Here is a 14,809-nt window from a genome sequence, read left to right as displayed (position 1 = left end):
ACGGAAAGGTCTAGGGACCGAGGGGAAAACTGTGTGGTGGAGAGAGGAAATAAAACAAATGCAATAAACTAGAGAGAAAGAGAACAAAGTTGGGGAACAGTGAAGAAATGGGCTGCAAGGAGGGATGTGATGGGCAAAGGATGCCCAAGACCTGGTGGAGCTGAGCTGAGCTCCTCCGCCTCACCTCCCTGTCCCACAGCCATGACACATTGCAGGGAAGAAGTCACACCAATGTGTGCCCGTTTGTAAATCAGTCTGCTCTCCGTGCTTGGGCCAGCACCACGGGCTTTGGGCTGGGCCCTTCCCCTAGCGTGAGCAAGTGTGGAAAGGGTTTTCTTGTCTCCAGTTTGCGTGGCTGGGCAAGGAGCTGAGCCATGCTCAGGAGCTGCTCAGCTGCCCCGTCCTGCGCCTGCTGAGCAACAGCAACAAATAGCCCTGGAGTGGCAGAGCATGTGCGTGGAAGCGTGCAGAGGCAGAAAATAGAGCTTGTCACGTGAATTGGGGAAGAAAAGTGTTCTGCTGGTGGTTCCATGGCCAGCAGGAAAAAGCGGGGAGACTTGTTGCATATTCTGTGTGCTCTTGCATGGCTTTAGCAAAGCAGAACGTCCCCTCTGGGGCAGGGCAGCAGGAGTGTGGGTACTTGTAGGGTGGCATCACTTATACATGGGTGCATGTGTGTCTTCAGGCTTGCTTGTACAAGAAAGAGGAGCTGCATGACTGTCCGGGTACGTGTGTACACGTCTGCCGTGGCAGTGGGCACAGCTGGCAGCACATGTGGCCCTGTGGTGGGCAGGATGCCACAGCTGGAGGTGGTGGCAGATGCCCACCACCCACCCCTGTAGTAGCACTGTGTGATGCCACATCCAGCACTGTCACTGCCATCAGGAAGGGGACAAAAAGCCAAATCCTGGTGGTGTGCCCTGGCCACGGAGATAACTCGGGTGCTGCCCGCAGCTGGCACCACCGTTTCCGTCCAACTCTTTGCTGAAATGACTTCTGCCATGGCATTCCTTACCATGGAGGAAAAAAAATGCCTCTTCCTTTCCCATCTCCTCTCGGTCGAGTCAAGATAATAATAGTCTTTTTCTGATCCCCTGAACTTTCCCATCTGCTTGGTAAAACAATGGCAATTCTTTTTCCTCTCGGCCTCTCTCTCTGTCTTCCTCTCTTTTATTTTTATCCTCCTACAGTATAATTTAAAGCTGCAGCAATGCTGTAGCCCAGGGGTTTTTCCCCTTCCTGTGATACACTGCTGTTATTTAAAATGGTTTTTCCCTCGCAGAGGGGTGCCTCTGCTCCCCTCCCCACACCACCCCACCTGCCAGGATGCTGCGGGGCTCAGCCCACTCTCCAGTCCCTCCCAGTTCCCTGGGGCCAGCATCACCCGTCCCTGCTGGTCCTGGCATCCCTGGCTCCCTGCCCTCAGACCCCGTGCCCCCAGTTGTACCCCACCCATCTCTCTGCCCACACCTTCCCCCAGCTTCTCTCGATAAACCGCAATATTGCGAATGGTCCTCCAGAAATGGAGACATCAGCGCCATAAAACATGAGGGACAGAGCAAGGCCACTGGGCTGGAAAATAGCATGTCTGAAAAAATAAAGACAGGCTAAAGATGATGGAGAGGCGACAGCCAGCCTCACCAGGCCCCAGTTCGGATGACTCTGGGGGGTAAAAGATGGGGTGGGGGGGCCTGACTGAGAGCCACCAAGGGCTGCTGCGGAGCGGTGTGAGCCATGCGCTGGTCCCCGGGCACCCTCGGGTCACCACATCGGCCTTGTTATCAGGGCTTTCCCGCCTCGCTTCAGTGTAACGGTTGTTCCCTGTCTTATGAAAAATTGGAAATTTATCTCCGATCAGCCCTCGCCTCGCCTGTCGGCTCCCCAGGCTCACTGCCCCCGTTTTGGTCTGACAGGCGCCGTGTACCAAATTCCCCGCGTGACGAGCTGGCTCCGTGCTGGTCTGGGTGGTCCCCATCCAAGGGGAAGAGGGGGAAAGGAAAATATCCCCCGTTCCCTGAAAGCCATCGGCCAGGCTTGCCACGAACCATGTGCAGGGAAAGTTTCCCAGATCGCTAGAACTTCGTGCCAGCACCCTGGATGAATTCAGTCAGCACTTGACGCTTATTTTTTCACTCTAATGCCATTATGCCACTTGCTTCCCTTCCTAGGGATATTTTCTTAATGCGGCTGAAATGCAGCTTAACTGAGGTTACAGCCATTTAACGCTTTGGATTGAAATTGCGTCTTAAGAGCTTGTCCTGCGGAGAAAGTCTTTGGGTTTAAATTTGCAGCTGGAGGGACCCCAGGGTCCCGGCCACCAGCAGCTGTTTTGCAGACAAATGCAGAGGAAAGTGGGGCACCACAAGTTGGGTCAGGGCTGGGGATGCTCTTGCCCCCATCACGATGCAGGCTGGAGGGCGAGGAGTAGATCTTGCCACCGTTATCCCCATCGCGATACCTGCGATAGTGACCCCCCCATGGCATTTTTTTGGGGTGCTTTCCACAACTTCTGTGAACAGCAGGCAGGAGCAGCTCGTTCCTTGGTGTTAGCCGGGGCTGAGCCTTGTGCACCGCGGCTTCTCCTCGAGAAAGCTGCCAGCAATGGGACGGGCTCCAGGAAAGCCAAGTTGCAACAGGATTTAATCGAGGAGCAGAGCTCCCGCAAACAGGATGTGTGTGTTTGTCTGAGTGATTTTCTCCAGGAGCATCTGTCACTCTCAAACATCCCGGTATCATTGCGGCAAATTATTTAAACACTACCCACTGTACCCCATCTGTCAGCCAGCCCCTCCGCGCGTATGGGGCCCTACCTTGCCTCCTCTCCAAAGGAACTCTCCGGCAAAGGCTGAGAGCCAAACAACAGGACAAATTAAATCAAAAGCACAGCTTCGGCACCCGGGGGGAAAATGCACATCAGCTTTGACTTATTGCACGGCGCACGCTTACAAGAGAGAAGCAGCGGCTTTTGTCACTGCAAGGGGCCATGAAAAATGAATTAGGGCCGCTGCTGGGAGAGGGCATGCAGGAGAATCCTTCATTCTGGCGACACTGTCCTCTCTCACCTTGCGAGCAGCAACGGGGAAAAATGGTGGGGAGGAAGAGAGAGTAAAGGAGGAGAGGCGAGGGGACTGCTTGGGCTGCAGGCAGGGATGGAAAGGCTTGGATGCCCTGAGAGCGGCGTCGTGGCTCGAGCGGGAGCGCAGGGCAGCCATGAGATGTTGGCTCATCAGTAACCATCAGAAGAAAGCTTCGCTCCGTTCCCATGGGGCTCCGTGTGAGCATTTTTTGGTTTACATTGGGCCTTTTGCGTGTGTGCCTCCATTGAAGCAGAAAAACTGCGTGGGAAGTGACTCAGTGCTGGTGGCAGCGTCTGCACTGTCAAACCTCTCCCTTAGGACCCTTGGTGCCACCACAAACGCCACCACCTCACGCTCTGAGCAGGTAGAGACCGAGGAGGAAGCTGGCTGGCTCCATGCTTGTGATAATACATCAGTATCTTGAAGAAAACAGCCTTCCAACAAGCCCTAAGCCCATCTTTGCTACAGAGCTGATGCCGCCTAAGTGCTTGGTGACCTGCAGCCGCTGCTAATTTCCTTGCAGAGGGTGGCATGTGGTGGCCAGCCCGGCCCCTCTACTGGCTCTGGGTTTTGTGAGCAGCACCTGGGGAGGAGGCAGGGGCCGGGGAGCACCCATCTGCCCATCCAGGGTGCTCGCTGCCACTTTGCTAAGCCCCGAGAGGCTTCGGAGCCAGCCCTGCTCTACCACGCATGGAAATGAATGGGCTCATTCTTTACGCGCCTCGTTTGCTCCTGAGTTAGAGCCTCGTTCAAGGGTGGCTGGTCCCCGAGTTGTTGTGTCTTGTTTCTTTAAATATTAATTTCCATAATCCTTTTATTTCCCAAGGAACTACTTCTCGCAAACAAAGGGTTTAATGCTCCTTTTTTTTCCCGGTAACAAATAAGTCACATGAAGCTCGCAAACATCCTGGCAGCAGCCAGCCGCGCGCACGAGCAGCAGCAAACCGTGCTGAAGTCATGGTGTGTGGGATGGGGAGGACGAGAGGACCATCCCCAAGGGATCACGGGTCTCACGGTCACATCATCCCGAGATGCTCACCCCGAGAGGGAGGGTAGGGGCTCGGCTGCGCTGGGAAGCCCCCGTAAAGCCCGGGATCCTGATTTTTTTCCGTCTTGGCACCTCTGACGTGCCTTTTTGAGATGGAAGATTTGAGAGCCGAAGGCCGGGCAGCACAATGGAAGATAGACTGCTTGTACCGCATTGTGTGGAGAATAGATGGGCTGCGGGCTCCCGGAGAATAGGAGCTGCCACTCAGGTGGCTTTAATAGAACAGGCGGCAGATAGATTTCAATAAAAGAAATGAGTATAAATATTGTTAGCGGAGAAGAGAGGGAAAGTGAAAAAGATCTTGTTTGACTAGTCACAGTGGGAAACTTTCAAGGACTTTTAAGCTAAAAACTCTGCACAATGGTGCTATAATGGGCGGCTCAGCTGCGGCTCACAGCACCAGCAAGGCGAGCGGACCGGGCAGGCATCCCCGGCGTGGTGCAGCTTCATGCAGGAGGTCCGGCTGCTGCATGGCGTAGGGGGTGAGGTGGTTGTACCAGGGAACCCGCTCACTGCTGTCGGCACTGGGTCACCTCCTCCATTTTAGCTCCCCGTGCCTTGCGTTGGCCATCCATGGTGTGGATGGTGGATGTGGGTTAGGCTATAGGGCTGTGCATATAGGCTGACAGGCTGGGGGTAGGCGATGTGATGGCATCAGGAGGGTCTCTGCAAGCTGCATGTCCCAGTGGGCAGTGAGATGTGCTGCACATACCCGTTTAGTGGTTATCTGGGTTGTCATAGGGCAGCAGAGAGCCAAGCGTGGTTTTGGGGCTGGTGGTAGATCGCCGAGCAAGTGCAACCACAAAGGTGGGACCTGTGAAAGATCCAGCTCTGAGCAGCACAGAAAGTCGGAGGGCCTGGATGAACGTCTTCCCCAGTGCAAAGAGAGGGGTTCTGGCAGCGGGCTGCAGAGCTGCAGCCTGTGGGATTTGTTCCTGGTCATGTTTGGAGGACACCTGCAGAAATCCCTCATCCTGTCCCCATGCTCACAGGCAGCCCTTTGTTCGCAAACACTCACCGCTGTGTGCATCAGCCCAAAATCACACTCAGGGGTCTGCAGGAGGCTCCTCCGTTGCATCTCAAGAAGAAACAGAAGGCATCATCGGCTCCCAGCTACACCCAAAATAGCTGAAAGGAGCAGAAAAACCCAGTGCATCTGCCGTGCCGCATGGCCGTGCATGAGGACAGGCTCCCATGACCCGGAGAAGGAGGGGACATCGATCCCTTCGCAGAAGGACTTCACAGCGAGTGTGGATCTATCGCTCAGCGTGCACCTGCCCGGGGGCACCCCGGAGCCCCCAGCACAGCAGTGTCACCGGCTGCCTCGCTCTTTTGCAGCCCACAGAGCCGTGCACGAGGACGCGAAGCAAAATTGGATGTGAAAGTTCTGCCGAAGCCAATTCAGTGAAGGGCACAAGCAAGGAAAACAGAGTGTTTCCCCTCAGCTTGGTGACACCGGGCGCAGTCGGTGACTGTCACCTGCCCTGCATTGGGGGAGGTGGCTTCTGCAAAGCTCCTGCACTCGTGAGCACCGTGCCAAAGCCAGGCTGTGGGAGCACCACGCCCTGTGACTTCACATAACATAAAGCCCTAGAAACACGTGAATTAATACAAAAAAAAAAAAAAAAAAAAAAAAAAAAAAAGCACACACATATAAGGTGAGAGATTTCTTTCCTTGCTATCAGGAAACTTCAAAAAGAGAGAGACTTGGCCCTATGTAAGCACACCTGTGATCTCTGATGGCTGTGGGCTGATTTCTGGGCTCACCATCCTTCTTCTAAGGGCTTGTGAGAAGTGAAAAGTGGGTGCTTGGTGTCCCCCCAGGAGCTGGTGCTGGAGATGTGCTTCCCAAAGGGGTCACCCCACTGCGGGCTCGCAGATGGAGCCCATGGCATGGGGCTGCAGTATTCTTGAGAGGCGCGCACCATGCTCGCCTGGGTCGATAGGGTAATCTTCAAGAAATCATTTTTTTACTGATTGCTTTGGATGATTTCCAGCAGGTTAATTACCCCAAATCTTTCTCCATCGGAGCATGGTGGCGTTAAGCCAGCACCAGGGAGTCGGAAAGCGGGGGGACGTGGAGGTGAGGCTGCTGGAGCGGGTGTCAGTGCCCTAATCAGAAGAACAAGGGACGTTTTGAAATGCCCGAACTCAGCTCCTTTTATGTTAAATGAGCAATCAGGAGCAGGTAATACTGGTCAGTAAGAGGTGAAGCGGGTGCTTCCCCTACCCATGGCCAGGGCAAGTGATGGAGGCAGCTTTTGCTCTTTCCCCACATTCACAGGGCTGTGTCACTCCCACATTGAGCACTCAGTTTTGGGGCATTTTGGTGTTTCAGGGTGGTTTCCTTCCTCCTCCTCCTCCTTCCCTGCTCATCAGGAGCTGAGCTGCCCCTGCTTAGCTACTAAATCACCCGCGCTGCACTTTCCCACCCTCTGCCGCAGAGGGGAAAGGAGGAATCAGGTCTCGGACGCCAACAATTCTCTCTTATTACCTTTGTATATTTTATTTATTTACTATAAACTGTTATAAGAAGGCCATCACCACCGCATCGGCATGACGTGGGAAATAAATGGCTTTTGGTTTTAAGAGCGTCACTTTGAGCCGGGAGTCTGCGCGATGTTAATTTTTATTGCCAGAAGTAGTCATAAATTGATAGTTCAGAATCGCTGTAGGGGCTGTAATTAACTAGTTACTATTTCACCTCCAAAAGGAGCAATGTTTCACACTCTTACTTTTACTTATCTGGAATCAACCCCTGTCAACATCTGCTGAAGCCAGTATAAAGATTTATAGACCTTGGAGGTAAATATTGACTAATAGGCAGCTTGGCTTAATGTTCACCTTGAAGGACAATAAATTGTGCTATTGATTTGAAGCTAGATGTCAATATCTGCATTGTTGTAAACATTTTAATAAAATTATCTCCATAAAATATTCTCATTCTCCGGCCAGCCCGGTTGGTGCATGGCAAGCGCAGCGGTGTGGTGGTGCCTTGGGACCAGCACTGGGAATTTGGACATCGAGAGCCCATGGGGAGACCAAACCCTAGTGCAGCCCTGCTTAGTGCCACGGGGCTTGGAGAAGGGGCAAGGAGCTAATGTGAGGCCCAGCAATATCAGCAGCAACTCTGCTGGGAGCCCTGTGTTGCAGGGAGGTGTTAGCAAGCTCCTCGGGATGCTGCAGCAAGCTGCCTCGCTGCCATGCCGGCGAGGTTTTGCTAACGGCATCGCAGCAACGTTCAGCCAGGGAAGCTGGAAGCAACATGTCCCAGAGACCTGAACATGGGCACAACAGCGAGCCAGGGGACGATGGCACGTAATTAATTTGGGAACATGTGTTCGCTTTCTGGTGAGTTATTATCTTGTCAGAGGCTCAATGGAAACAAACGGGTGGGAGGAGGCAGAGGGGAGGCGAGTCGGGCTGGGAAAAAGAGGAGCAGCAAGGGAAGGAGAAAGGCAAGGAAGGAGGAATATGGATGCCCAAAGCCCCCAGTCTCCCCACGCCGTATCACACCTGCTCCATGCAGGACACCAAGCATCTCTCAGCCATTTTTGGGGATGGCTTGTTGCTCTGTGCTGGAGCAGTATCTCACCTTGGTCTGGCTGGATCCTCCCATCCCAGCTCCCCCAGCACTGCAGTGACCACGTTCCTCTCCTCTGGGGGCTTTGCAAAACATGGCCCCAACTGCTGCCTTGTGGATGGCAATCTTTCAAATGTACCAGCAGCAGCTGATCTCCGCCGTGCCATGTGAGAGCCGTCACTCGGTTATTTATACCGCTGTGCTTTGGGCTGCTCGCGGCCGTCTCTGGTGAGGCCGTGCTGGAGGCTCCTGAATGCCACGCCAAATGCTGCCGAGCTTCCCAGCTCTGCTAATGATGCGGGCCACTCATTACGAGTCTGTCCAGGCTATTTTGCAGCTCCGGGCCGAGTTTTCCCCTCCATCCTTTGTGGTTTTGCTTCCCCTTCCCTGAGCCTTGGCTTTTATGGACAGGTGCAGAGTCGTAGGGCTGCCAGAGGAAGCCCTAACTAGTACGTGATGTGATGTGTACACCATGCAGGGGGATGCAAGTTCTGGTTTTCCAGCTCCCCTTCCCCTGCATTCCTCCCCAGGCTGGATTTTTGGCCCCTTGTCCCCGTCCGTGCCGCTCTTTGTGCCCCCACTTTGCAGCGGGTTAGTCCCTCATCCTCAGCGGATGAGCGAGCTTTGTTCTTTGGAGCCGTCAGTGGCTGTTCCATTTCTGCCCTGTGTTGTATTATTATTATTATTATTAATAATAATGGGTGCTAGCTGTGCTGGTTTTGTAGCTCCTGAGGAGATGAGAGAGCTCTGCCATTAATTCCTGCAATATTTCAGCCACTAATTGTGCTCAGGCAGAGGCAGCCTTGAGAAGTTCCTGAAATCGGTTCAGGTGGAGTTGCCAAGCTCCAGGCGGTGGTGGAGGAAGGGGGAGCAGTGGCTGGGGTGATCCAGGACCCCTATGCCCATGTGTTGCCCTGGCTCCAGCCTCGTGTGCCCTGTGGGAGGGCTGCATCACAATCCCAAATGGTGTCATAAATGCGAGACCGGTCGCAGAAACAGTCCCCATCCAAAATCCGCACTGGGATGGCAGGGTTATGCCTTGCTCCTAAGTTTTGGGAGCTGAGCTTACCCCAAAGCAGCATCTGTGTTCCCATGCAACCCATCGTGTGGATAAATGTCCCTGCCGTGCCCCACCGGCCCCAGGGGACCCTGGAGGCCATGGTGACAAGTGCACCCTATTGCTTTCAATAAAGCGAAGGCTGTGCTTACAGACTGTGTTTGCTTCACCCTGGCCCTGCTCCCCAGGTCCCATCTATTTGTTTTTCCTTCCCTGGCAGTCACTAATGAATGAGGTTTGTCTGGATATCAACACGACCTCCCCATTGGAAGCAAGAAAAAAAACAGAGAGGCCACAGAGCGGAGCGGCGCGGCAGTTGCTCCCGGTCTGTGCCTTCACCTGTCGACCGATGTGGGCACCGGCACGATCCAGCAGTGCCGGCTGCAGCAAAGCAACTTTATGGAGCTGTTTTTTTTTTTTTTTTTTTTTTTTTCTCCCAGCAAAGCCTGTTTTGCAGGAGCGGATGGGAGGACGTGAGCCAGAGCTGCTGTTTCCTTGCATACCGCGTTGATTTTTGAGCCCATTCATTTCCAGTGCTCTCAGCTGGAGCAGCGCATAACAAGCTGCATGGCTTCTCTCTTTATTTACTGCCACTTCCCCATCAGAAGAAGCTCTCAATATAAAACCCAAGAAGTGTTGGGTATCCTGTTCATTAAGCCCTCTGGCAGGCAGGCGCTGAAAGGAGATGAGACAAGACTTCCACGCTTAGCGTCTGCCCGGCCGGCTCCGAACCAGGCACAAATCAGCTCCGGCACCACGCACTGCACGACTGCAGGAGCAATAAATATATCTCGTGGCTGCACTGCTTCTGTGCCTGTGTATGTAACCATCTCGGTTGGCCTGTGTGCACGTAGGATTAAAGTCAGGCAGGTAAAGGAGAACACCGGCCCACACCCACCCGGCACTGCCTGTTTTGCCAGTGCCCTGGGGCAGGGATCCCTCTTTTCCCCTTTACCTTGCTCGGGGGTACCTGGCACTAATGAGGCTGTGTCCGGCGCAGGCATGGTCTTCATAATGATATTATCGTCGAGTTCCCATGCAAAGAACCATGTTTTGGTAACTTTGAGGGCTCTCTGTGTCAGGGTCGATTACATAAAGCCAAAATCCCACGGGTGCCAATGCAAAGTGTGTCAGACCCTAAAACCCCGAACGCTCTGCGTCTCCGCAGGCCAATTACCGGGCACTTATTTCAGACTCCTGCACTCCGCAGACACACAGGGAAAGCCGAGAGCCTTCATCTCTCAATTTCCCGAGCTTTTGCAGGTGCCAAGCTGACCCTTGCCGTTACTTTAACAAAGTCTTCTGCTGGGTAATGAAACGCGCTCGGGCTGCCTTGCTCCCGGATCAAACTGCAGACGAGGACCGCGGTTCGGCTACGGCGAGCGATAATTCTTGCTGCGTGTGAGCCAGCTCCCACGCGCTCGGGGAAGGGCTCTGAAGCAGAGAATTATCTGGGCCTTTGCATAAACCCGAGTCAGATTTGCACGCAGAGCATCTGAAGGCCACCGGCTGTGCCGTTATTTTATCAGCAGGCAGCGCTGTGCTACTGAGAAGCCAATTCTAGGTCAGCCATAAAAGGGATCTTTTTTTTTTCCTTCCCTCTCTCTCTCTCTCTCTCTTTTTTTTTTTTTTTTTCAAGCCCACATTGCTGCAGGCCCAGTGGATATAAAACTGTAATTTTTGTGTCTCCAAAGGATATTGATTTTGGGGTAACGCCTTCATATCTTGCCCTTCAGTTGCGCTAAGTAGTGATGAGCTCAGCGGGTTTAACCGTGAGCTGCTCCGGTGAGATTTCAGCGCCGGGCTGAGGATGCAGGTGGACGGCAGCAATTCATCACGGCGGGCTGCACGGGAAAACTCGTGCCACCCCTTTCTGGAGTTCATGGGACGGGGATGGGATGTGGGGCTGCACAGGACAGTGTGCTGCCTGAGCACGAGGGGGCTTCGGTCAGGCTGCTGAGCACAGGGAGAAGGCAGGGTGGGCTGGGGAGGGAGCAGAGGATGTGCAGCACCCCAGGGCTGCCCGATGCCAAGGCAGCTGCTGCTGGTGCAGGCTGTGAACGGCCCCCGTGTCAGCTGGCAGGAGTGACAAGTGGGATTTGGGCATCAGGATCTCAGCAGGGTGCTCGCTGCAGGAGTTGGCCTGGTGTAGCCGTACGGTGGCATTAAACAAAATGCACCAGTGCTGGCTCAGGCCCTATATGCAACCCCCATTTAGGTGTGTGTTCAAGGCAGCCACCTCCACGGGTGGCGGCGTGTGACTGCACTCACTATTTCAGTACCATGGGAAGAGGAGCTATAAAAGTACGAGCTGGTGGGACACGGGCAGCGTGCGCCCTGCCGGGATCCTCCCCCGGCATTTTGCATGCACGTGTTGGGAGCAAGATGCACCCGGTTAACCGACCAAGCACATGGAGCCACCGCAGCACACACACCGTGGTCCCCGGGTGAAAGCGAGGGCCAGGATGGGATTGCCCGGTCACTATGGCCAAGCTCAACGTGTCCCCAGGGAGCGGGGACCTGCGCCCAGCCTCGCTGCCATTGGCACTCACTCCCAGAAACAGCTGTCCAGAGCTAATTTATTTCCTAATGCTGCAGCAATGTTAATTTATAAATTACACTGGTAATTCAAGCTATTATTAATTTCAGATGGTGTAGGGCAAGCCTAATTAAAATATGACACCAATTGCCACACATATGTACCAAGGACTACCGTTTAAAATTTATAGGAATATTAAGTGTGACACCAGTCTTGGAGATGCTTCACGCCGTAATTATCACGTCTCAGCTGCAGGAGATCTGATAAAGGCGATGGGGAGGTGTCGAGGAAAGGAAGAAGATGCCACCTCCCCATTTGGGGCTGTTTAAAACCCGCTCGTGCTGTCGGTTCGCGGGCAAGCTGTGCTTCTGCAGGATGTTTAGCAGCCACGTCCTAATCGCCGTGTTTCCTTTTTTAACTCGGTGCCTGCTGTAAGGCTGCGATCTCCATCAGCCCAGCGACTATCGCAGCCCAGCACCTGTGCCTGGCCGGCTGGGCTGCTGCTTCAAAGAGAAGCAGGCTCCGGCACGGCGCAGGGGATGTAATGTGCAGGACAAAAGGAAAAGCTGCTGCTTGCATCTGGCCGGGTTTGAGTAAAGCAGGTGCTGTGGTGCAGCATGGGGGAAAAGACGGAGTGGGTGGCTCCGTTGGGCGCTGGAGAAAGCTGGGTGGTTTTGAACCTGGAGTGGTACGGGGAGAGGGACAAAGCCTTTCAGGTGAAGGGTGGTGTTGGTATCGAAACTGATGGGAGAAAGCTGGCCATGAGTTAACTGAAGCTGAAAAATTAAGGAGAGGTGTCTGTGGAGAGCACGGAGAGCCTGACAGCACCTCCAGGCTGGAGGGTGGGGTGGGATGAGCTGGTGTAGGTTTGGCAAGGACCACCCTGCCCATCCTACACTTGCTGGGGACAATATCCTCAGCAAGTGATGCTCTCAGCGGGGCTGGGGCCAGTGCAGGACTCCAGATCTCGCAGGCACCTTCCTGGCAGGGAGATTTTGGGCTAGGACTCTCACAGTGCGTCCTGGGGCTGTGCGACACGGTCACGGGTGGGCACAGGCTCGCCGCACCTCCCCTCGCTCACAGCCCAATCCCTCTGTCCCCGCAGCCGTGGGCTTCATCAGCGAGGACGAGTACCTGGAGATCACGGGCATCACGCGGGAGCAGTCGGGCGAGTACGAGTGCAGCGCCTCCAACGACGTGGCAGCGCCTGTCGTCCAGCGAGTCAAAGTCACCGTCAACTGTGAGTAGCCTCAGGGCTTACTGGGGGCCGGCCATGGGATGGGGCCACCTTATCCCACCCCGAGGGGCTGGGGACACTCACGCTGGGCAAACCCTGCCTTTGGCCCCGGTGCCGAGGCAGGCAGTGGCAGGTTTCTGAGCAGGTGGCGTTTTGCCCTTTTATTCCCCCTTTTTTCAAGTTCTTTTTTTTTTCCACCTCCTCCTCAGCTGTCTCCTTCAACCTGGGTTTTCCGCCCATGGTGAGATGCTGTGCTGATAACCTCCGGGGAGAGGAGAGAAGTGAGCAGTAAATAGGCATTTTTTTCATTTCTAAAAAAAAAAAAGAAAACGAAAGAAAGAAAGCAAGGAAGAAAGCAGCACTGTTTGTGCTCAGAGGCAGAGGCAAACACCCTCCCAAACTCCTCTTGGCCACCCCTTGAGCTGCTGGGCATCAGCAGGGGGATGCGTCTGGTGCCAGAGAGCCAGGGAGCTCCAGTAGAGCTAGGATGTGCTTTGGCCCTGCCAAAACCCCCTGGAAAAGAAGTGTGAGAGTAACAGGAGCTGGACATGGGCTCAGAGATGATTTTTCCTCCTGGGACATGGGGAAAGAGAAGGGATTGAGAGGAGAGGGGTGGGAGGCACCAACCCCCGGCTCCCATCTTCCCCGCAGACCCGCCCTACATCTCGGACGCGAAGAGCACCGGGGTGCCGGTGGGGCAGAAGGGCATCCTGCTGTGCGAGGCCTCTGCCGTCCCCTCTGCCAACTTCCAGTGGTACAAAGACGACAAGCGGTAAGAGCCTGGGGGACCCGGGGGGCTGGGGAGGGGGCACACGGACCCCCACCACCGGCAGCTTCGATTTTTGCAAAATGCTGGAGGCTGAACGGGCTGGTGGCGGTGTGCACCGGAGGGCAGGAGCATCCCCAGGCAGGTTTTGGTCTCCATCTGTGCGGGCAGGGCGTGCATCGCTGCTGCCCACGCCTCCGGATTTGGGTCTCACGGTAAATCCCCGCCTGGGGAAGCGTGACAGCAGAAAGCGATATCGGCAGCGCGAAGCTGAGCAGTTAGGAGCGGATGGAAAGAGTCATCTTTATAACGCGTGGTGTCGGGCAGAAGGGCAGCGTCAGCCCATGTCTCTTGGAAGGGCAGGAGAAATGTGGTGACACAGGGTTTGTAACACCCGGGGCTGCTCACTGCAGCGCCCGCTGCCCCATCACCTCCCCTTGTCGGGGGGCATGTGGGGAAGGGGAAGGTGTGAGACATTGTCCCCTGGAGCTGGGGGGACCGGGCAGCCCCTGGGGCTGATGCAGAGAGGGAAGCTGGGCTCAGCTCTTGGGTGGGAGGACTTTTGCCCAGTCCCCTCCCCAGGGATGAGTGCCTCCCTCCCTCTGCAGTGCGGCAAGCCCCAGAGCTGTCCCACTGCTGCAGTTCCTCTGCATCTCTGGGGACACCTCCAGACATCACAGGGCTGGCAGCCAGAGAATGGGGTCCAGCAGAGCAGTCCATCTCCCTACCTCCCCGATACCTTCCCTGCTCCCTCCTCATCCCTGCTCTGCTCGTCATCCCCCCCAAGCCCCATGTCCCTGCTCTCAGGCCAGGCTGGAGGACAGGGCAACGTGAAAAACAGCACGAGCTTCTTTCCTGATCCTGTCCCCATCACCTTCTCCCCTTCTGCTCTCCTCCCAGGCTGGCCGAAGGCCAGAAAGGGCTGAAAGTGGAAAACAAAGCCTTCTTCTCCCGGCTGACCTTCTTCAACGTCTCCGAGCAGGACTACGGCAACTACACCTGCGTAGCCTCCAACCAGCTAGGGAACACCAACGCCAGCATGATCCTCTACGGTGAGCGGGGCCAAGGGAGGGGGTCGGGGAAGGGCACGGCTTCACGGAGCAACCGCCGACGTGCGAGGCCTGCAGTGGGAAACCAGGGCTTTGGGGGAGATTTGTGTTTCCTGCTCATCTTTTCTGGCCCAGTGCACGGGTTGGAGACTCATAATTTGGGTTTTGTGTCTGCCACTGCCTAGAGGCGTTGGGCAACTTTTTGGCATCCGCCATCAAGGCGAAGTTAAGACCTGGCTGCAGGTTTCCATCATCTTGCTTTGATGAATGCCCAGAAGAGGCTCTGCTTGAAAGCATCCCCTGGCTTTAGTTTTGGGAGGAGAGATGACACACAGCAAGGTGCCCAGGCATCATCCCCCCTCTGCCAGCCATCCCTCTGCACCGTGCCATGGCCACGGGGCCATTTCCCTGCAAGGCATACAGGACAGGCGATCTTCACTGTTGAATCCTATA

At 55.1% G+C, this 14,809-nt stretch overlaps 1 protein-coding gene across 10 annotated transcripts in view; it reads left to right on the top strand.

The window, feature by feature from the left end:
- The window catches only part of LOC121058491 (protein CEPU-1), a 337,525-nt gene that overhangs the window by 317,158 nt on the left and 5,558 nt on the right, over nt 1-14,809 (top strand). For all 10 annotated transcript variants that reach the window (XM_040534070.1, XM_040534069.1, XM_040534079.1 and 7 more), the window contains 3 exons: nt 12,410-12,544; nt 13,193-13,313; nt 14,208-14,359. In XM_040534070.1, the coding sequence (XP_040390004.1) occupies nt 12,410-12,544; nt 13,193-13,313; nt 14,208-14,359 (408 nt within the window). The remainder of the gene's footprint in view (nt 1-12,409; nt 12,545-13,192; nt 13,314-14,207; nt 14,360-14,809) is intronic.

This window comes from Cygnus olor, chromosome 22 (assembly GCF_009769625.2).
Source record: "Cygnus olor isolate bCygOlo1 chromosome 22, bCygOlo1.pri.v2, whole genome shotgun sequence".
Classification (NCBI taxonomy): Eukaryota; Metazoa; Chordata; class Aves; order Anseriformes; family Anatidae; genus Cygnus; species Cygnus olor.
The sequence above is the reverse complement of the archived record's forward strand: the minus strand, read 5'-3'. Positions and strand labels throughout refer to the sequence as shown.